The 22,780-nt window shown below is 35.9% G+C and overlaps 1 protein-coding gene across 1 annotated transcript in view; it reads right to left on the reverse strand.

Annotated features, from left to right (window-relative positions):
• SYCP2 (synaptonemal complex protein 2) overlaps window positions 1–22,780 on the reverse strand; it is an 81,703-nt gene that overhangs the window by 14,408 nt on the left and 44,515 nt on the right. Inside the window, exons 19-29 of the mRNA XM_088026660.1 lie at window positions 15,449–15,518; window positions 15,097–15,154; window positions 14,429–14,562; window positions 13,843–14,282; window positions 5,407–5,525; window positions 4,538–4,574; window positions 2,521–2,591; window positions 2,374–2,431; window positions 1,855–1,910; window positions 1,366–1,423; window positions 740–908 (exon numbers count right to left, since the gene is read on the reverse strand). Of these exons, the coding sequence (XP_087882786.1) occupies window positions 740–908; window positions 1,366–1,423; window positions 1,855–1,910; window positions 2,374–2,431; window positions 2,521–2,591; window positions 4,538–4,574; window positions 5,407–5,525; window positions 13,843–14,282; window positions 14,429–14,562; window positions 15,097–15,154; window positions 15,449–15,518 (1,270 nt within the window). The remainder of the gene's footprint in view (window positions 1–739; window positions 909–1,365; window positions 1,424–1,854; window positions 1,911–2,373; window positions 2,432–2,520; window positions 2,592–4,537; window positions 4,575–5,406; window positions 5,526–13,842; window positions 14,283–14,428; window positions 14,563–15,096; window positions 15,155–15,448; window positions 15,519–22,780) is intronic.

Genomic DNA, 22,780 nt, shown 5'->3' on the forward strand with positions numbered 1-22,780 from the left:
TAAAGTATGTATCAATTTAAAAGTTGATTCCCTTAAAATACATATCAATTTAAAAGTTCAGAGTTATGTTGTCTTCTTTTAAAAATGAAATATATGAAATCTTTGTTTTAGTAAACAATCCCGGAAAATGGTCATTTTTTGGTCTAGCTGAAAACCCATACCGCAAACTCTTATCCAGCTACTTCAAGAGGGTCACTAGACAAAGCAGAAGCCATATGCTGGGAAGATAATCTGTGGAAGATTTAGGCAAAAATATTTCTGCAAGAAAATTGTTTTCTTTACAGTATATCTTTATATGAATTCTATGTGAATTCCTAAAAAGTATATGGGTTGGGTATGACAGGAAATGGGATGTGCAAGATTTGATTTTTGCTTAGAGTGTTGGTTTCATGAATACTTAATAATATATCATTCACGATAATTGCTAAATAACTGAGTAACAGCCATGAGTAGACAAACGATGAGAGTATGCATGAACCGAAAATATGACAATCATATTTTGTGTCTCTAAGACCCCAGTAAAAAAATAATTTATATATAACCATATTACTAAAAATAATAAAACAAAAAACAAAACCACTGTAGTGCTGTGGTGTATTTGCTCTTCTTTTCTATTCACAAGGCTATGTAGGTATAAATACTAACTACATATACAAATATACTTATCAACCAACAAAACATTTCATATAGTTGAAATGGTAAAATCATTTGCAACATTTCTCTAAAAGTGATTTCTTACTTGATTTCCCACTTTTAGGTTTCTTCACATTTTTATTTCTGCTATAGTCTATTAGCTGTGGTTTTGATTTTGGTTCCTTTAGCCAGCTAACATCAGTCTTACTGTCATCACATCTGTATTCTGCGTCAGTATCACTAAAGAGATTTTTCTTTTTAGGATTTGTTACAGTCTATAAAAAAAAAAAAAGAATCCTTGTAATAGATGAAGAAATGTGTCTCATTATATACTATGCAAGGTAAATTAAGCCAAAAAAAAAAAAAATAACCCCAAGGAACAGAAAAACTAACTTCTTAATTTTTTGGCATACTAATTTACCTGGCATAGGCATAAAACATACCTGGAAAGTCACTCAGAAATCCAGATCAGAGATTGAGATTCTTAATTTGTTGTTGTTAAAACCACTTATGACCACAGGGACATAAGCCAATGTCATTAAAGAAGGTAACTAAAGCCATCATATCTTTTCTTACTAGATGATTGCAAATAGCTCAGAGACCATGCCAAGGTCATAGCAGGCAAGTGGATAATCTCACAGAGGGGGGAAAAATCCAAATAATTGTTTTCTAGATCTGTGATCATCTTTGGCATTGGAAAATTATTTTTAAAATAATTAGGATATAACTTACTCTTTTATCTTTTGTTTTGAGAGAAGTTTCAAGTTCATCATGATTCCTTAAACCTATCCTTAAACAAAAATATGCATTAATTTTAATTAACTTTATTATTTGCTCTCTTAAGGTAACATACACCGGACAGTCAGACCGGGGTTTTCAGCCTTGTTCTACTAATTCACTATATAATTCTGGCCAAGTTGCTTATGCTCTCTGACCTCAGTTAATTGTAAAAATAACAAGATCAGATGAAAGGACTAAGTCCTTTCAGCTTTGTCATCTAAGAGACACAACTAATATTAAAAGTACATAGAATCTGCATATTAATTTTAGAAGCAAAGGCTGAAATATTAGAAATATAATGGGGGGAATCATGCCAGTAGCATTTTTATTCATTCTTCTCATATGTTAAAAACTCTCAAATTGGGAGGAAATATTGAAGAAAAAGAACAATTGAGAAGTTTATTTTAATTTGATCCATCTAATTATAATAAAAGCACCTACAATTTTATTGAATTATCCACACAGGCTTCTGTAGCTGTAGCTTGAAATTCCTGGATCTATATTGTGAATAAACATTAAAAATTTCTTCTTAGTGTTGAAATAAGGCAAACAAAAATTAAAAAAAATAAACATAAAATCTGGTTTCTATTACTTCCTATCATAAGATGCATCTAATAAAATTAATTTTACTAAAATATTTTTATATATTTAAGAAGAAAGCTAATACTATAAAATATAATAAAAACAAAATAAATAGATTTTAAAATTTCTTGTATCAAGAAGGAAGGTGATTTTCTTAATGTAGTAGTGTGAGTCCCCCCATACCCCAATTACCCATTTTTCTCTACTTCAGTCCAAAGGATTTGAAAGGAAACCAAATATACCTAAGTTCGTGCCAAATAAATTCTAAAATATTTTAAAGCATATCTATAAGAGAATGGAAACCAAAAAAAACACTGTAATAACTATACAGTGAATACAAAATAAATACTAAATACAAAATACTGATTTCTAGCTTACTCCAAGTTTTATAATAGGCTCATCAGCTCCATTCAAATTAAAATTGTAAACATCATTCCTGTAAAAATGAAGAGAAATATTAACTCCATTATATAATAAATTTTCTTCAAATATGAATCAAACTAAGATCTATGGAAAATTACTTACAATGGGCATTCAGAAGTAACATTAACAAGAGTAGTCTTCAGTTGTCTATAACTTTTTTTCTGAACCTTTTCCTAAATGCAAAAGAAGTTTATATAACATTCAAACTTGTACATTAGTATAGTTGTCAAACAAACATATGCAATTATATTTTCATATATTTTCTACTTGTTTCTACTCATGTTTTACATCTGTAACCATTTCCTTAATGTAAACTGAATAAAAGTATTAAACATCCACACCTATAAAAATTTTGAAGACTTTAAGTACTAAGAGCATAACTGAAAGTACTGTAAATCAAATATAAAATGTAAATATAAGATATAAAATTAAATATAAAATGTAAACATAAAATTAAATATAAAAGATAGATTAAATATAAAATATAAAATCTAAGAGCATAATTGAAAGGACTGTAAATTACATCTTTATTTGCACTGACACTCCTGTACGTATACGTAGGTAAATGCTATCCTACAAGCTGAACCTTAGTGATTTTAGAATCACAAAACAAGCATGCTTTTTTCCCCAGATTCGTTTGCTTTAAAGTGGTAAATACAAAAACCTGGGGAGAGACTAAGGTTTACGTAAAATCACTATTAATATCACTAAATGACTGATTACTGAACAGAAATACTCTGAAGTCTAATAAGTTGGAAATATTAAAACTATTCATTTTAGTTGTTATTCATATTAAATTTTATTATATATTTTGGCTGTTTTATATATTTTGTATTATTTCAAAAAGTTTATCCCTTAATATATTATTCCTCTGATCACTTATCTCCATTATCCTTTCCAATAGGATTTTTACCAGCATTTACATACACCTGTTCAATTCATCTATTGTGTGCTAGCATGTGTTAGGTATTACAGAAGACACCAAAAATAAGCCAAAATATTAAAAAGGACACAGAAGGGAGCGAAAGTGTTATATAAGATACAGCGATGATTCTAAGCAGACACATGCTAATGAAAGATAAAAAGAACTGCAACAGTGAGTAAAATATCAAAAAATGGTACAAAGAAATCAGGTGTGTAGATTCAGAATTCTTGCCCGTTTGGATTTTGAGGCAGGACACCTTGGAAGTTTTTAAAAAGAAGGCAGACTCTGAAGCAAGACTTGCAAGGAGGAATCAAGTTTTGATGACCGGAAAAGAGTGTGAGAGCATGCTGACTCAGTTCAAATTTTTTTCTGAAGAGGGGAAGAAGAAGAGAATAAACACTTGGGAAAGACACTTCAGGGAATCTCAAGTTCTTCTGCTTCAGCGAAAGGAGACATGCATAGGGAGCTAATACTAGGAAATAAAGATGGACTTTTCAAAGGGTCCAGGAAGCCAGCCTGAGTCTCCACTTAGTAAGCAACAGGGACCAAAGAAGGAATTGGAACAAGAGAATGGCCTGAGTGGAGCTTTAAAAAGAAAAAAAGCTCATACTGAAGAGAATGACAGGCTGGCAAGAGAAATACTAGAGGCAAAAAGAATGACATAAAAGCTATTGCAATAATCTAGGGACGAGAAATTAGAACTCAAACTAGGAAAAATGAGTTGCACAGGCAGCAGAGGGGAGATTTAAGAGGAACATACAGAAGGTGAACCTCAAAACTTGAAATTAAATGGAAAGTAATTGTGAAGAAGAAATCAAAGATAATTGGTATTTTAAACCTGAATAAATAGTAATTTTTTTAAACAAAAAACAGAGACTTAAGGATCTTATTGTCAGAGGAGATGGGATTAACTAGGGAAAAAAAATGAAGATAAAGATTCACTGAATCAGGTACCAGAAAATGAAAAGATCACACTCACATATGGAAAAGAAACATTGCTTTTTGAAAAGCCGAACAGAAAGAGGACTATTTTGAGTGGTTGCCACTAAACTTGTCGGTTGTTTATCCATTTATCAACATGCTGAAAACACTAATTCTACCCTATGCTGCGATTCTATTTTATGTTTACAGTCAAATATCATATAGAGTTTGACTATACATTTGGTTATTGATATTTAAATAAATGAAACCTACCTTACTGAGCTGTAGATCAGATTTGTTTGAAAAACCACTATAAGAAAGGTTTTGTCAAAATTAAAAAAGCAATTCAGTATTAGAATATTCTTCATAAAAGCCTTTTTATATAAGGTAAAACATTTGGGTCACTAAGTTTACACTCAATATGCTATAAATATAAATATAAATATATATATTATAAATATATATATTTATAATATGCTATAAAAATAAATATAAATATAAATATTTTTGCAACTTCACTTGTAGTAAATAGCAACACTAACTGTTAATAAGCTGAATCACTCATGCAGTAGGAGGTGCTCAGCAATTGGAAATGAATGGTTCTGCCGGGAGAAATTGTTTTGTGTCTTATCATAAGGCCAGAATTAATTTAAATATGAACTAACCACCAATCAACCTGTAAAGAAACATTTTGCAATAAGAAAAGAACTAACCTTCAGAAAGACTGCCAATGAAAAAATATATATTTACTATATAAAAGTAACTCATTTCAGCTCATTTAAATCATGTTTCATTAAGCAATATATTTAAATATATTTAGTTTTACTCATCACTAGGCTCAGTAAAAATCTTAAAATGTCTATATCCTAAAGATTTATTTACAAAATGGTATGCTGTATCAATATGGTATTTTTGATACTTTATAAAATGTAATAATCACCTACTACAATGACTAATTTCAAAGTCAGTTCCCTTCCTGTATAATTTAAACAGCTACTGTTTTTAAAAGTAAATAACTAGGTGTTTTCTACTGGAAAATTGTATAACTTGAACATGTTCAAAACTAACCTTCTTAAAATGGTGTAAAATAATTTAGTTGTATCTGTCAGAAAAAAATTTATGTCTAAAGTTTAAGAACATACCTGTCAATCAAAGACTCCTTGAATTTTCTTGTAGACTCCTTTGGTTTATACCTCTTATTAATTTGGTTTATCAAGGATTCTGCTGCATCAGTAAATCCTTTCTCTTTTGACTTTCCTCTCTGAAACAATTTAGAAGTTACTTTAAAGCTCTACCAGTAATCCTTCAAAGGAAAATAAAGGAACAGTTAAGAAAAATCTGGTTCTGTATATAACTACAAAGAGAAATAAAGGAGGTAAGAAATTATTTAGGAAGTCTGGACTTTGTTAGGTATTAAACAACACAGGATAAGATTTAACAGTTTACAGAATGGTGCAGAGTGCTCTGTAGAGAACAAAATAAAAATTTCTCTCCATGGGAAAAAAATCGTATCAAAAACTAAAGGAAACTACAATCTGGTTCTTCGAAAAGATCAATAAAATCAATACATCTCTAGCCAGGTTAGCTAAGGGAAAAAGAGAGAGAGAAAAGACAGAAATTACTACTATCAGAAATGAACTAGAGGCTGTCACTCTTATAGACATTAAAAGGTTAAAAAAAAGGAATATTATGAACAACTCTTTGCCCACAAATTTGATAACCTAAATCAAATGGGCCAATTCCTTGAAAGGTAAAATCTACCAGAACTCATACAAGGAGAAATAGATCATCTGAATAGGACTATATCTATTAAAGAAATTGAATCAATAATTAATACCTTCTTCTTTTTTTTTAAGATTTTATTTATTTGTCAGAGAGACTGAGAGCACACAAGCAGGGGGAGCGTCAGGCAGAGGGAGAAGCAGGCTCCCCACTGAGCAAGGAGCCTGACACGGGACTCAATCCCAGGGTCCTGGGATCATGACCTGAGCCAAAGGCAGCTGCTAAACTGACTGAGCCACCTAGGTGTCCCTAATTAATACCTTCTAAAACAGCAAGCACCAGGCCCCAGATGGGTTTACGGGTGAGTTCTATCAAATACTTAAGGAAGAATTATACCAATTTTCCACAATCATCCAGAAGACAGAATCAGAGGGAATACTTCCTAACTCATTAAATGAAGCTAGTATCATCTTTACACCAAAATCAAAGATAATACAAGATAGGAAATAGACCTTACAGACCACTATCTCTCATGAACATAGATAAAAAAAAAATCAACAAAATATTAGCAAATTGTATTCAATAATGTTTAAAAAGAATTATATACCACAACTAAATGGTATTTATTCAAGGTATGAAAGTCTGATTCAACATTTTAAAATCAATTAACATAATGTATCATACCAACAGGCTAAAGAAAAATCGTATTATCTTATCAATAGATATAAGAAAAGCATTTGAGAAAACCCAACACCCTTTCATGATAACAATTCTCAGAAAACTAGGAACAGAAGGGAATGTCTTCAGCTTAAGAACATCTTCCAAAAAAACAAAATTACATCTAACATCATACTTAATGGAGAAAAACTACATGTTTTCCCACCAAGGTCAGAAACAAGGGAAAGATGCCGGCTCTCACCACTTCTATTCAGCATCAAACTGGGAAGTCCTATGAATGCAGTAAGACAAGAGAAGGAAATAAATGGAATACAGAATGGGAAGAAATGAAACTGTCTTTGTTCGCAGATGACATCATTGTTTATGTAGAAAAAAAAAATCTCAAAAAATTAACAAAAATACTCCTGGAACTAAAAAGCAAATGTGATAGCACTGCTGAAGGATATAAGATTAATATACAAAAGTTGACTGCTTTCTCATAAGCTAGTAATGAACAACCAGAGTTTGAAATTATATTCCATTTACATTAGTACTCCCCAAAATGAAATACTTAGGTATAAATCTAACAAAACACGTACAAGAGCTATACATGACTAATGAAGAACATCAAAGACTAAATAAACGGAAGGAAATTCCACATTCATTGACAGGAAGCTTAATATTGTCAAGATGTCAGTTCTTCCCAACTTGAACTACAGAGTCAATGCAATCCTAATCAAAATCTCAGCAAGTTATTTTGTAGATATCAACAGAATGATTCTACGGTGTACATGGAGAAAACAACGAGAATAGCCAATATAGTACTGAGGAACAAAGTTGGAAGATTGACACTACCATACTTTAAGACTTACTATAAAGATACAACAATCAATATAGAGTGGTATTGGTGAAATAGACAAATGGAGTAATAAAACAAAACAGAGAGCAAACAGAAAGCCCAGAAATACCCTCATTTATATAGTCAACCGATCTTTGACAAAGAAGCAAAAGCAATGCAATGGAGAAAGGACAGTCTTTTCAACAAATGACGATGGAATAACTGGACATCCACATGCTAAAAAACAAAAACAGAAAACAAAAAACAAATCTAGACACAGAAATTACACCCTTCACAAAAATTAACTCAAAAGGGATCATAAACCTAAAAGTAAAATGCAAACTATAAAACTCCTTGAAGGAGAAAATCTAGGTTGACTTTGGGTTTGGCAATGCCTTTTTATGTATAACACCAAAAGCGCAATCTATGAAAGACAAAATTGAGTAGAATGTCATCAAAATTAAAAACTTATGTTCTGTGAAAGCCACTGTTTCAAAAATAAAAAGACGAGCCATAGACAGAAAGAAAATTTTGTAAAACACGTATCTGACAAAGGACTTGTACAGACATACTGCAGAGATCCCGTGGTTTTGGTTCTAGAACAGAGTCATAAAGCAAATAATGCATTAAAGTGAGTCAAATGAACTCAGTTTCCCAGCACATATAAAAGTTATGCTTACTCTATACTATAGTCTATTAAATGTACAATAGCATTATGTCTTTTAAAAAAAGTACATACCTTAATTAAAAAATACTTTAATGCTAAAAAATGCCAATCATCTGAGTTTTAGCAAATTGTAATCTTTTTTCTGGTAGAGGGTCTTGCCTCAGTGTTGATGCCTGCTGACTGATCAGGGTGGTGGTTGTTGAAGGCTGGGGTGGCTGTGGCAATTTCTTACAATAAGACAACAATGAAATTTGCCGCCATTGACTGACTCTTCCTTTTGTGAGTGATTTCTGTGTAGCATGCAATGCTGCTTGATGGCATTTTACCCACAGCAGAACTTCTTTCAAAATTGAAGTCAAGCCTTTCAAACCCTGCCTATGTTTATCAACTTTATGTAATATTCTAAATTCTTTGTTGTCAGTCTTCACAGCATCTCCACCATGAGTAGATTCCATCTCAAGAAACCATGGTCTTTGTTCATCCATAAGAAGCACTTCTTCAGCCGTTAAAGGCTTATTATAGTGAGATCACAGCAATTCAGTCCCATCTTCAGGCTCCACTTCTAATTCTAGTTCTCCTGTTGTTTCCACCACATCTGCAGCTACTTCCAACACTGAAGTCTTGAACCCATCAAAGTCATCCATGAGGGTTGGAATCAACTCTTCCAAACTCCTGCTAATGTTGATATTTTGACCTCTTTCCATGAATCACTAAGGTTTTTGGGGGGCGGGGGAGAAGGGAGAGAGAATCCTAAGTAAGGCTCCAAGCCCAGCGTGAAGCCCGACACAGGGCTCAACCTCATGACCCTCAGATCATGACCTGAGCCAAAATCAGAGTCGGATGCTTAACCCAATGAGTCAGCTGGGTGCCCCATTCACAAATGTTCCTAATGGTATCTAGAATGGTGAATCCTTTCCAGAGGCTTTCAATTTAGTTTGCCCAGCTCTATCAGAGGAATCACTATCTATGGCAGCTAGAGCCTTATGATATGTATTCTTAAATAGTAAGACTTGAAAGTAAAAATTACCCTTTGATCCATGGGCTGCAGAATGGATGTTATGTTAGGAGGTATGAAAACATTAATTTCCCTGTACATCTCCATCAAAGCTCTTGAATGACCAGGAGCACTGTCAGTCAGAAGTAATATTTTAAAAAGGAATCTTTTTTTCTGAGCAGATCTCAACAGTGGGATTAAAATATATTCAGCAAACCATGTTGTAAACAGATGTGCTGTGACACAGGTTTTGCTGTTTCATTTATAGAGCACAGGCAGAGTAGATTTAGCATAATTCTTAAGGCCCCTAGGATTTTCAGAATGGTCAGTGAGCACTGGCTCTAACTTATAGTCACCAGCTGCATCAGCTCGTAACAAGAGAGTCAGCCTGTCCTTTGAAGCTCCGGTGCCAGGCACTGACTTATCTCTAGCTATAAAATTCCTAGATGGCATCTTCTTCCCATATATGGCTCTCTTGCCTACATTGAAAATCTCTTTAGTGTAGCCACCTTCATTAATTATCTTAGCTAGATCATCTGGATAACTCGCTGCTTCACCTTGCATTTTTATGTTATGGAGATGGCTTCTTTCCCTAAACTACATGAACCAGTCTCTGCTAGCTTCAGACTTTTCTTCTGCAGCTTCTTTACCTCTCTCAGCCTTCATAAAACTGAAGAGAGTTAGGGCCTTGCTCTTAAGTGGGCTTCGGCTTAAGAGAATTTTGTGGCTGGCTTGAGCTTCTATCCAGGCCACTCAGACTTCCTCCAGAATAAAGCTGTTTCACAAGAGGCCAAGGTTTTTGCTTATATCAGCTTTCTGCATGCCTTCCTCATTAAGTTAATCATTTTTAACTTTTGACTTAAACTGAGAGATGTGTGACTCTTCCTTTCACTTGAACACTTAGAGACCCCTGTAAGGTTGTTAACTGGCCTAATCTCAATATTGTTCTGTCTCAGGGAACCGAGAGGCCTGAGGAGAGGAAGGGAGATGTGGGAACTGCCAGGTAGTGGAGCAGTCAGAAAACACACATTACGTTTGCCCTCCTATCGGTGCGGTCATGGTGCCTCAAAAAATTACAATAATAACATCAAAGAACACTGATTACAGATCACTATAACTAATATAAAAATAATGAAAAACTTTGAAATATTATGAAAATTACCAAAATGTGACAGAGACATAAAGTTAGCAGATGTTGTTGGAAAAATGGCACCAATACATCTGCCCAATACAGGGCTGCCACAAACCTTCAATTCATAAAAACATGCAGTATCTATGAAGTGCAATAAAACATGGCATGCCTATATCTAAATTATACAAAGAACTGTTAATATTTGACAATAACAAAGAACCCAGTTAAAAAATGAGCAAAAGATCTGAACAGACAACTCACTAAAGATGACATTCAGATGGTAAATAAAAATATAAAAGGAGGCTCAAATTCATATGTCATTAGGGAATTGCAAATTAAAATGAGATGCCACTAAGCACATATAACAATAGCTAAGATCCAAGACACTGACAACACCCAATATTGGCAAGGATATAGATCAACAGGAATTCTCTCATCTGTTGCTCAGAATGCAAAAAAGGTACAGCCATTTTTTCCACTTTGGGAAGACAGGAAGTTTCTTAAAAAACTAAACACATTCTAACCATATGATCCAGCAATCATGATCCTTGGTATTTTCCCAAATGAGCTGAAAGATTATGTGCACATAAACCCTGCACAATGAAAGTTTACAGAAGCTTTAGTCTTAACTGTCAAACCATAGAAACCAGCTAAGATGTCCTTCCATAGGTGAACATCTAAACAAATCTTGGTACATACATATCATGGAATATTATTCAGCAGTAAGAAGAAATGAGCTGTGAAGCCATGAAAACACATGGAGTAAGTGTCATTGCTATTGCTAAGTGAAAGAAGCCAATCTGAAAAGACTACATACTATATAGTTCCAACTCCATGACATTCTGGAAAAGGCAAAACTACGGAAACAGTAAAAAGATCAGTGATTGCCAGGAGTGTGAGGGGGTAGGGAGCACAGGGGAATTTTAGGGCAGTAAAACTATTATGTATGATAATGTAATAGTAAATACCTGTTGCTATACATCTATCAAAACATACAGAATACACAACACAAAGAGTGAATTCTAACCTATAGACTTTAGTTAGTAATAATGTATTGATACTGGTTCATAATTTGTAACCCATGTACCCACTGATGTAAGATGCTAATAATGGGGAAACTGGGGTGTGGGTGAAGGGGATAAGGGAACTCTCAGTGTACTTGTACACGTGAAACTGCTCTAAAAAATACTATTGTTTTAAAGGTGCCTGCCTGGCTCAGTCAGTGGAGTGTGCAACTCTTGATCTCAGGATCATGAGTTCGAGCCCCACGTTCGGTGTTGGGATTACTTAAAAAAAAAAAAAGGTAAAAAATACTAATACTTTAAAAATGGAAGGACTACAAACCATTATCATCTGCATAATTTTCGGTAATTTGGCTAAGAGAAAACTCCCCACAATACTCTTAAAGATATGAGTTCTCCTGATTCTAGTCATTAGTTTTACCTTTTCCTGGGAACCAGGCATTTTTTTTTAAATTATGGTAAAATACAATAGAAACAAAAAATTTACTTTTTTTTTTTTTGCGAGTCAGAGTGGGGGTAGGGAGGGTTGGGGCAGGGGGAGAGGGAAAGAGAGAGAAAATCTCAAGCAGGCTCCATGCCCATCACAGAACCTGATGCAGGGCTTGCTCTCATGACCCTAAGATCATGACCTGAGCGGAAATCAAGAGTCAGATGCTTAATAGACTGAGCCATCCAGGTGCCCTATTTTAATCATTTTTAAGTTTATGTTTTTATATGTAGTAGATCATTAGTTACTATTTACTGTCTTTTCTTGAGATTACTTTACTTGGCTGATAAAAATGTAGCAGAAATAGGGGCACGAGGGTGGCTCAAATGGTTAAGTGTCTGCCTTCAGCTCAGGGCATGATCTCAGGATCCTGGGATCGAGCCCCTTATCAGCCTCCTGGATCAGCGAGGAGTTTGCTTCTCCCTCTCCCTCTGCCTCTCTCCCCTGCTCATATCCCTCTCTCTCTCTCACATGAATAATAAAAAAAATTTTAATAAAAAAAATGTAGCAAAAATGAACCTCCCCTAAAATAGCGAGTGTATGATTTAAGAACTTCCAGCATAATTGGAGCCAACTTGGGAAATCTGTATCGCTGAGCTGCAGAGGTTCTGTTTCTCTGGGTTAATCTAGTGAACAGGAAACAGGATCAGATGACTACCTCAGAGGAGAGTCATCACACTGTGAATGGCAGGAAGTCACGTATGATAACACAGGGAGCAACACTATGAAAGACTGAAGAGAACTTCTGGAAACAGGAAGTTGGGCTTTAAAAAAATCAGAGCACAGTTTAGAGATGATCAGTTTTCATAATCCCAGGAAAAAACCACTGACTAGCTCAGGGAGTAATTCTAAATTCCAAAGGAAACAGTTTAAAATAAAAACTGAAGAACATTCAGCATTCAGACAAAAAGAACTTACTTCCCCTGCGTCTGAAGAACTAAATAGCAGCTAAGGCTAGAAAGAAAAATAGCATACTAAGAAATAAGAAAAAGTGACTCAAAAGGATTTGGTTAAAGAAGAATGTAGCCAAATCAGGCACAGAAAGTGAATTGCAGATTAAAGACAAAATAAAAAGGATGGTCAAGACGAATGAAATAATGTCTAAGTATAAACAACAATTACAAATTATCTATTAAGTATTTCATTTGCATATCGAGATGCTCCAATACATGGACATTTTACATCAACTCTATGTCCAGGTATTAATACCACTCTGGAAGATATATGAAAATAGAAGGCTATAAGACCTGCATCTTCTAAGCAAGAGTGAAAAACAGATTCTATTATTGGCAGTGGAATGTATTCTAATTAAAAAGTTTTCTTAATCTGCATCTTGATAGCAATGACAAAAAAAATATTTACAGTAACTACTAAAAAAAGTAAACTTTTGGTCTAAAGCATGGTGCAGAGTAGCTAAAACTGTCCTAGAGATGTCCTACAGGTGACTACTCTGAAGGAGAAGGGAAAGGCTCCAACGGGGATGAGCAACAGGACAGCAGAAGACGGTCTCCTGCACTCCACCTGCATCTTTTCCTTTTCTTTGAAAAAACCTGTCAAACTCTAATGCAGTAATCCAAGAAATGGTTTCAGATGCTCCTATGTGCAGAACTGAGCTAGGCCATGCAGGAAAACAAATGATGAATAAACACAGTCTTTACACTCTAACAGGCTATAACAAGGAGAAAAACAGACACAAATAACCATTCATTAAGAGAAAGGTAAGCGCCATAAGAGAGGTACAGACAGTTCTGTATACATGCTCAAAGCATCTGCCAGACAGAGTGGAAGAAAACCATCAGGAGGACACCAGGAGCTGCAGGGTGCATTCACACCACACCTCTTTACACACCTGTGGGCACACTGGTTTGGGGGTGGGGGCAGGGACTAGGGTGAGGTGAGGGATTCGGGAGGCACTCACTCTCAGACTGGAGACTTGAATTAAAGAACAAGCTCTCACAAATGTTAAATCTGCAGCAATCCATCAAGCTTCCTTCACTGTCTTATGCCATTAGGTAGGCATATTATAGGTATGCAGAAACCAAACACACTGAAAGCTCACCATTTTTTTTTGTTTCAAATCCCAGGAATTAAGTTCAGATGTTAATCTTTTCCCTGATTTTCTATGACTTTTCACATTTTTCCTAGGAGAAGGTCTTTTATCACAAATGGCAGTATTCACATCTTTTGACAGTATGTATTTCTTCCTATAGATCAGAGATTCTTCAACTGTCTTATTTAGGAGAACGGACTTAAAAGTAGTTTCAGATTCAATATGCCAATCACTTTGCTTGGTATTTTCAGTATTTTTCTGCTCCGAATGTTTAGCATGATTTAGTCGTTGCTGAGTGTCTCTTTTGCACACTCCTACTTCTGCTTTCTCTATTTTGTTATGCTGCATTGTTTTTTTCTTATACTGCACCTTTTCCGTTTCTTCAGAATTATCCTCAGATATTGAAGAGGATGATTTTTGTTTCCTAAGTTTTTTGTTCACAGTAACATCTAGTGGAAAAATAAAAAACCAATCCTTATTAAATTAATAAACTGGTAATACAAAAATTTGTTAAAATCAAAGATATTTATCAGCCATTGCAAGAAATGAGTATTTCCCTGAGCTACTATTGTACACAGAGAAAACGGTGTTTCACCTTGATTGAATGTGTCACCTGATGAAGTATCTGCTCTTTGGTTATTACATAGATTAATATTTGTCACAGGAGTCCAGCAGGACCATTTGGAGGGCATTTTATTTCCACAGATGTTGTCCAAAACACCACGTAACCTGGAAAATAAAATAACTTGCTTAACGTATTACAAAACATTAGCCTATGACTCTGACATGAGACCTTGATTTTTTTTTTTTTGTTTAGTCAATGTTTATTGATAGCAGTTCATTAGTCAAGTATGAAAATATTTTGGTAAGTCATTATGAAAGTTAAAACTTACTATGTAACAGATCAGATTAAAAACTATTATTAAAAACTTCCATTATTGCTATTATTTGATATCTACTTAAATATATCTCACATATCTTACATGTTCTACTGTGTATTTAAACTAGGTTAAATTTCTTCACATTCTTTATTATTTTAAAAATTTCATTCATTTTAAGTCTCAATTTGGAAAAGAGTAATGTTGGTGGCTATGAAAAAAACACAGACTATTCCCATTGTGCAATCACAGTAATACTTGAGCTGATTAGTGCGAGAGCCAATACTACATTCTAAGAATATAAAAGCCTTTTCTTTTAAATGTATTACATTTATATAAAAACATTAGTATATACTAACTTATTTGATGGTTTTTTCATACTTACACAGGTTTATCTATTTTCTCCACTGCCTGGGAATCTGGAACAATATCCTGCAGGTCATCTAAATAAAATAAAAATTATGGCATTTTCACTTTTTTGTGCAGTTGGCAGGGTAAAACGGGAGTTGGTATAGAAGTTAATCAAGATTCACATATTAGGATACAGAGACTGATCTGCTTGGAAATAGAGACTGTATTATATTTCCTTGTAACCTCTAAGTTCCTTTCATAAAGCCAAATGCATTCATTATAAATCTTTCTTTTTCAAATCAATGAAAGCCAGTGAGTTAAAGGGAAATAGGAAGGGTATACATTTTTTAAAAGAGAAGGTAAAATTAAACCAAAAAAGTACTTACTAATATTTTGGTTTGGGAATTCAACATCCTTATTTTCTGTCTTCTTTACAACTTTAGCCATTTTGTTATGCTATAACACAGAGGAGACATGGTAATGTAAATTTAAATCAAGGCATTACATGAAAACAACTCTTAAAAGTCAGAGTATTAGGGGCGCCTGGGTGGCTCAGTTGGTTAAGCGACTGCCTTCGGCTCAGGTCATCCTGGAGTTCCAGGATCAAGTCCCCCATCGGGCTCCCTGCTCAGCGGGGAGTCTGCTTCTCCCTCTGACCCTCCCTCCTCTCATGTGCTCTCTCTCTCTCAAATAAATAAATAAAATCTTTAAAAAAAAAGTCAGAGTATTAAAGTTTAAATCCTTTAAAATAATTTGCCTTGCTATTAAAAGTTGGATAGTATTTCTTTTTTTTTTTATTATTTATTTATTTATTTATTTGAGAGAGAGAGAATGAGAGATAGAGAGCATGAGACGGAAGAGGGTCAGAGGGAGAAGCAGACTCCCCACTGAGCAGGGAGCCCAACGTGGGACTTGATCCCAGGACTCTGGGATCACGACCCGAGCCGAAGGCAGTTGCTTAACCATCTGAGCCACCCAGTATTTCTATTGTTTCATAAAGGTTATGCCCATTCCAGAATGCTGCTTATTCTAAAACATAAGAAAATAATTTTCATTAGACAAGGCAGAAGAGCCTACAAACTTTCTGATCTCATCCATAGCTAGTACAATAATTCCATTCTCATCTGTAACTATCAATTTCTAGAATCACCATGGCACATCTCCTACTGCAGCTGATCTCACAGCCTGCATTTATTCTGTCTTTTCACTAACACACACACAAGAGTTGGAAATTCTAGAATATTAAAGGATTCTGTAAAGTTGTGGCCACTGAACAGGTAACTTCTTGCCTCCACCAAGGTTCCCTCTCTTCAGAGCCACAGATCTGATGACAATCTGCCATCACTCAGAAACACATGCCCTCCTGGCTAAGACACAGTGCCCCATGCTGGCTGTCTTCACTACTTGGTCTAGCAGGCAGTTCTCCATCCCAGGACAGGAGCAGTAGGAGAGCATGCAGGTGCGTGTTGGCTGTCACAATGGCAGAAGGGCTCCCCTGACTGGAACGAGCAAGCCCAGGTCTGGTATGCCCACCACCCTACCACACCCAGGACTACAGCACACCACTGAACAGCAGCACCCTAATAAAGGAACACTCAGCGGACTAATTTGAACAATTACTTTTGACTTTTCTTTCTTTTTTTTTTAAAAATTTTTTTATTGTTATGTTAATCACCATATATTACATCATTAGTTTTTGGTGCAGTGTTCCATGATTCATTGTTTGTTCATAACACCCAGTGCTCCATGCAGAACGTGCCCTCCTCAATACCCATCACCAGGCTAACCCATCCCCCTACCCCCCTCCCCTCTAGAACCCTCAGTTTGTTTTTCAGAGTCCATCATCTCTCATGGTTCGTCTCCCCCACTGACATACTCCCCTTCTCTTCCTCTCCTGTTATCTTCTTCTTTTTCTTTTTTCTTAAAATATGTTGCGTTATTTGTTTCAGAAGTGCAGATCTGTGATTCAACAGTCTTGCACAATTCACAGCGCTCACCGTAGCACATACCCTCCCCAATGTCTATCACCCAGCCACCCCATCCCTCCCACCCCCTACCACTCCAGTAACACTCAGTTTGTTTCCTGAGATTAAGAATTCCTCATATCAGTGAGGTCATGTGATACATGTCTTTCTCTGATTGACTTATTTCACTCAGCATAACACCCTCCAGTTCCATCCACGTCGTTGCAAATGGCAAGATCTCATTCCTTTTGATGGCTGCATAATATTCCATTGTGTATATATACCACCTCTTCTTTATCCATTCATCTGTCGATGGGCATCTTGGCTCTTTCCACAGTTTGGCTATGGTGGACATTGCCGCTATAAACATTGGGGTACACGTACCCCTTCGGGTCCCTACATTTGTATCTTTGTGGTAAATACCCAGTAGTGCAATTGCTGGATCGAACGGTAGCTCTAATTTCAACTGTTTGAGGAACCTCCATACTGTTTTCCAGAGGGGTTGCACCAGCTTGCATTCCCACCAACACTGTAGGAGGGTTCCCCTTTCTCCACATCCCCGCCAACATCTGTCGTTCCCTGATTTGTTAATTTTAGCCATTCTGACGGGTGTGAGGTGGTATCTCATGGAGGTTTTGATTTGGATTTCCCTGATGCCGAGCGATGTTGAGCACTTTTTCATGTGCCTGTTGGCCATTTGGATGTCTTCTTTGGAGAAATGTCTGTTCATGTCTTCTGCCCATTTCTTGATTGGATTATTTGTTCTTTGGGTGTTGAGTTTGATAAGTTCTTTATAGATTTTGGATACTAGCCCTTTATCTGATATGTCATTTGCAAATATTTTCTCCCATTCTGTCGGTTGTCTTTTGGTTTTGGGGACTGTTTCTTTTGCTGTGCAAAAGCTTTTTATCTTGATGAAATCCCAATAGTTCATTTTTGTCCTGGCTTCCCGTGCCTTTGGCGATGTTTCTAGGAAGAAGTTGCTGCGGCTAAGGTCGAAAAGGTTGCTACCTGTGTTCTCCTTTAGGATTTGGATGGACTCCTGTCTCACGTTTAGGTCTTTCAACCATTTGGAGTCTATTTTTGTGTGTGGTGTAAGGAAATGGTCCAGTTTCATTCTTCTGCATGTGGCTGTCCAATTTTCCCAACACCATTTGTTGAAGAGACTGTCTTTTTGCCATTGGACATTCTTTCCTGCTTTGTCAAAAATGGACCCCATAGAGTTGAGGGTCCATTTCTGGGCTCTCGATTCTGTTCCGTTGATCTATGTGTCTGTTTTTGTGCCAGTACCATACTGTCTTGATGATGACAGCTTTATAATAGAGCTGGAAGTCCGGAATTGTGATGCCGCCAGCTTTGCTTTTCTTTTTCAGTATTCCTCTGGCTATTCTGGGTCTCTTCTGGTTCCATACAAATTTTAGGATTATTTGTTCCATTTCTTTGTAAAAAGTGGATGGTATTTTGATGGGGATTGCATTGAATGTGTAGATTGCTCTAGGTAGCATTGACATCTTCACAATGTTGATTCTCCCAATCCATGAGCATGGAACGTTTTTCCATTTCTTTGTGTCTTCCTCAATTTCTTTCATGAGTATTTTATAGTTTTCTGAGTACAGATCCTTTGCCTCTTTGGTTAGATTTATTCCTACGTATCTAATGGTTTTGGGTGCAATTGTAAATGGGATTGACTCCTTGATTTGTCTCTCTTCTGTCTTGTTGTTGGTGTATAGGAATGCCACTGATTTCTGTGCATTGATTTTATATCCTGCTACTTTACTGAATTCCTCTAGGAGTTCTAGCAGTTTTGGGGTGGAGTCTTTTGGGTTTTCCACATACAGTATCATATCATCTGCAAAGAGTGAGAGTTTGACTTCCTCTTTGCCGTTTTGGATGCCTTTGATTTCTTTTTGTTGTCTGATTGCTGTGGCTAGGACTTCTAATACTATGTTGAATAGCAGTGGTGAGAGTGGACATCCCTGCCGCGTTCCTGACCTTAGGGGCAAAGCTCTCAGCTTTTTCCCATTGAGAATGATATTCGCTGTAGGTTTTTCATAGATGGCTTTTATGATATTGAGGTATGTACCCTCTATCCCTATACTCTGAAGAGTTTTGATCAAGAAAGGATGTTGTACTTTGTCAAATGCTTTTTCTGCATCTATTGAGAGGATCATATGATTCTTGCTCTTTCTTTTGTTAATGTATTGTATCACGTTGATTGATTTGCGGATGTTGAACCATCCTTGCAGCCCAGGAATAAATCCCACTTGGTCCTGGTGAATAATCCTTTTAATGTACGGTTGGATCTTATGGGCTAGTATTTTGGTGAGAATTTTTGCATCCATGTTCATCAAGGATATTGGTCTGTAATTCTCTTTTTTGATGGGGTCTTTGTCTGGTTTTGGGATCAAGGTAATGCTGGCCTCATAAAATGAGTTTGGAAGTTTCCCTTCCATTTCTATTTTTTGGAACAGTTTCAGGAGAATAGGTATTAATTCTTCTTGAAATGTCTGATAGAATTCCCCTGGGAAGCCATCTGGCCCTGGGCTTTTGTTTGTTGGGAGATTTTTGATGACTGTTTCAATTTCCTTAGTGGTTATAGGTCTGTTCAGGTTTTCTATTTCTTCCTGGTTCAATTTTGGTAGTTGATACATCTCTAGGAATGCACCCATTTCTTCCAGGTTATCTAATTTGCTGGCATAGAGTTGCTCATAATATGTTCTTATAATTGTTTGTATTTCTTTGGTGTTGGTTGTGATCTCTCCGCTTTCATTCATGATTTTGTTGATTTGGGTCATTTCTCTTTTCTTTTTGATCAGTCTGGCCAGGGGTTTATCAATCTTGTTAATTCTTTCAAAGAACCAGCTCCTAGTTTCGTTGATCTGTTCTACTGTTCTTTTGGTTTCTAGTTCATTGATTTCTGCTCTGATCTTTATGATTTCTCTTCTCCTGCTGGGTTTAGGCTTTATTTGCTGTTCTTTCTCCAGCTCCTTTAGGTGTAGGGTTAGGTTGTGTATTTGAGACCTTTCTTGTTTCTTGAGAAAGGCTTGTATTGCTATATACTTTCGTCTCAGGACTGCCTCTGCTGTATCCCAAAGATTTTGAACAGTTGTGTTTTCATTTTCATTGGTTTCCATGAATTTTTTTAATTCTTCTTTAATTTCTTGGTTGACCCATTCATTCTTTAGTAGGATGCTCTTTAGCCTCCATGTATTTGAGTTCTTTCCGACTTTCCTCTTGTGGTTGAGTTCTAGTTTCAAAGCATTGAGGTCTGAAAATATGCAGGGAATGATCCCAATCTTTTGGTACCGATTGAGACCTGATTTGTGACCTAGGATGTGATCAATTCTGGAGAATGTTCCATGGGCACTAGAGAAGAATGTGTATTCCGTTGCTTTGGGATGGAATGTTCTGAATATGTCTGTGAAGTCCATTTGGTCCAGTGTGTCATTTAAAGTCTTTATTTCCTTGTTGATCTTTTGCTTAGATGATCTGTCCATTTCAGTCAGGGGGGTGTTAAAGTCCCCCACTATTATTGTATTGTTGTCAATGTGTTTCTTTGCTTTTGTTATTAATCGCCTTATATATTTGGCTGCTCCCATGTTCGGGGAATAGATATTTACAATTGTTAGATCTTCTTGTTGGATAGACCCTTTCAGTAGGATATAGCGTCCTTCCTCATCTCTTATTACAGTCTTTGTTTTAAAATCTAGTTTGTCTGATATAAGGATTGCCACCCCAGCTTTCTTTTGGTGTCCATTAGCATGGTAAATGGTTTTCCACCCCCTCACTTTCAATCTGGGGGTGTCTTTGGGTCTAAAATGAGTCTCTTGCAGACAGCATATGGATGGGTCTTGTTTTTTAATCCAATCTGATAGCCTGTGTCTTTTGATTGGGGCATTTAGCCCATTTACATCCAGGGTAACTATTGAAAGGTATGAATTTAGTGCCATTGTATTACCTGTAAGGTGACTGTTAACTGTCTGTTGTCTGTGTTCGTTTCTGCTCTTTGCTGCTTTTAGGTTCTCTCTTTGCTTAGAGGACCCCTCTCAATATTTCTTGGAGGGCTGGTTTCGTGTTTGCAAATTCCTTTAGTTTTTGTTTGTTCTGGAAACTTTTTATCTCTCCTTCTATTTTCAATGATAGCCTAGCTGGATATAGTATTCTTGGCTGCATATTTTTCTCGTTTAGTGCTCTGAAGATATCTTGCCAGTCCTTTCTGGCCTGCCAGGTCTCTGTGGATAGGTCTGTTGCCAATCTAATGTTTCTACCATTGTAGGTTACATATCTCTTCGCCCGAGCTGCTTTCAGGATTTTCTCTTTGTCTCTGAGACTCGTAAGTTTTACTATTAGATGTCGGGGTGTTGACCTATTATTATTGATTTTGAGAGGGGTTCTCTGTGCCTCCTGGATTTTAATGCCTGTTTCCTTCCCCACATTAGGGAAGTTCTCTGCTATTATTTGCTCCAGTATACCTTCTGCCCCTCTCTCTCTCTCTTCTCCTTCTGGGATCCCAATTATTCTAATGTTGTTTCGTCTTATCCTATCACCTATCTCTCGAATTCTGCCCTCGTGATCCTGTAGTTGTTTCTCTCTCTTTTTCTCAGCCTCTTTATTTTCCATCATTTGGTCTTCTATATCGCTGATTCTCTCTTCTGCCTCATTTATCCTAGCATTTAGTGCCCCCATTTTTGATTGCACCTCATCAATAGCCTTTTTGATTTCGATTTGGTTAGATTTTAGTTCTTTTATTTCTCCAGAAAGGGTTTCTCTAATAACTTCCACGCTTTTTTCAAGCCCAGCTAGTATCTTTAAAGTCATGATTCTGAACTCTAGGTCCGACATCGTACTAATGTCCGTATTGAGTAGGTCCCTGGCTGACGGTACTACCTCTTGTTCTTTTTGCTGAGGTGATTTCTTTCCTCTTGTCATTTTGTCCAGAGGAGAATAGATGAATGAGAGAACAAAATGCTAACAGGTTTACAACGTCCCCAGCAAATATACTGTATACAAATCAGAAAAGACCTGAAACCAGGGGAAAAGAAAGGGAAAGAAAGAAAAAAGAAAGAGAAAAAGAAAAGAAAAAGACAAAGAAAGATAAAAACAAAAACAAAACAATACAAAAAAGGCAGAATATGATCAAATATGATCAGGCTAGTGCATAGATCAGTGCCACACACTAGATTTTGGGCGTATTTTGGTCTGTTAGAAAAAAGTGCCTCCTAAAATTTTAAAGGAAGAAAGACATGTATGTACAAAATAAGGGTTGATACAATGAAGGGATGGAAGATGACTGTAAAGATGAAAATTATAAAAGATTTTATAAAAGGACTTGGTACGATAAGTTGTTTGAAAAAAGAAAGAAGATTAAAAAAAAAAAAAAGGAAAAAGGGAGAGAATGTGATCAGGCAGGAGACTAGAACAAAGCCATACACTAGTGATTTAGGGTATATTTTGATCTGTTAGAAGAAACTGTACCTCAAAATTTTAAAGAGAGAACAACTTATATATATATGCCAAAAATAAGGGTAACTACTATGAAGGGATAAAATATGACTCTAAAAATGAAAAATAAAAAATGTTTTTTTTTTAAAAAAGGGATTTATAAGATGTTGGTTGAAAAAGGGAAAAAGAAAAATAAAAAAAAACAGTCAACAAAAATTAACTTTGATGAAATAATGAATCATGGTAAAAAAAAAAAAAAAAGCCATGAATCTATGTGCAGTATTCCCCTAGCGCTGGAGTTCTCCTATTCTC

The sequence above is a fragment of the Eumetopias jubatus genome, unplaced genomic scaffold, assembly GCF_037043125.1.
Source record: "Eumetopias jubatus isolate StellerSeaLion01/CBP00866 unplaced genomic scaffold, mEumJub1_p1.0 scaffold_9, whole genome shotgun sequence".
Taxonomy (NCBI): Eukaryota; Metazoa; Chordata; class Mammalia; order Carnivora; family Otariidae; genus Eumetopias; species Eumetopias jubatus.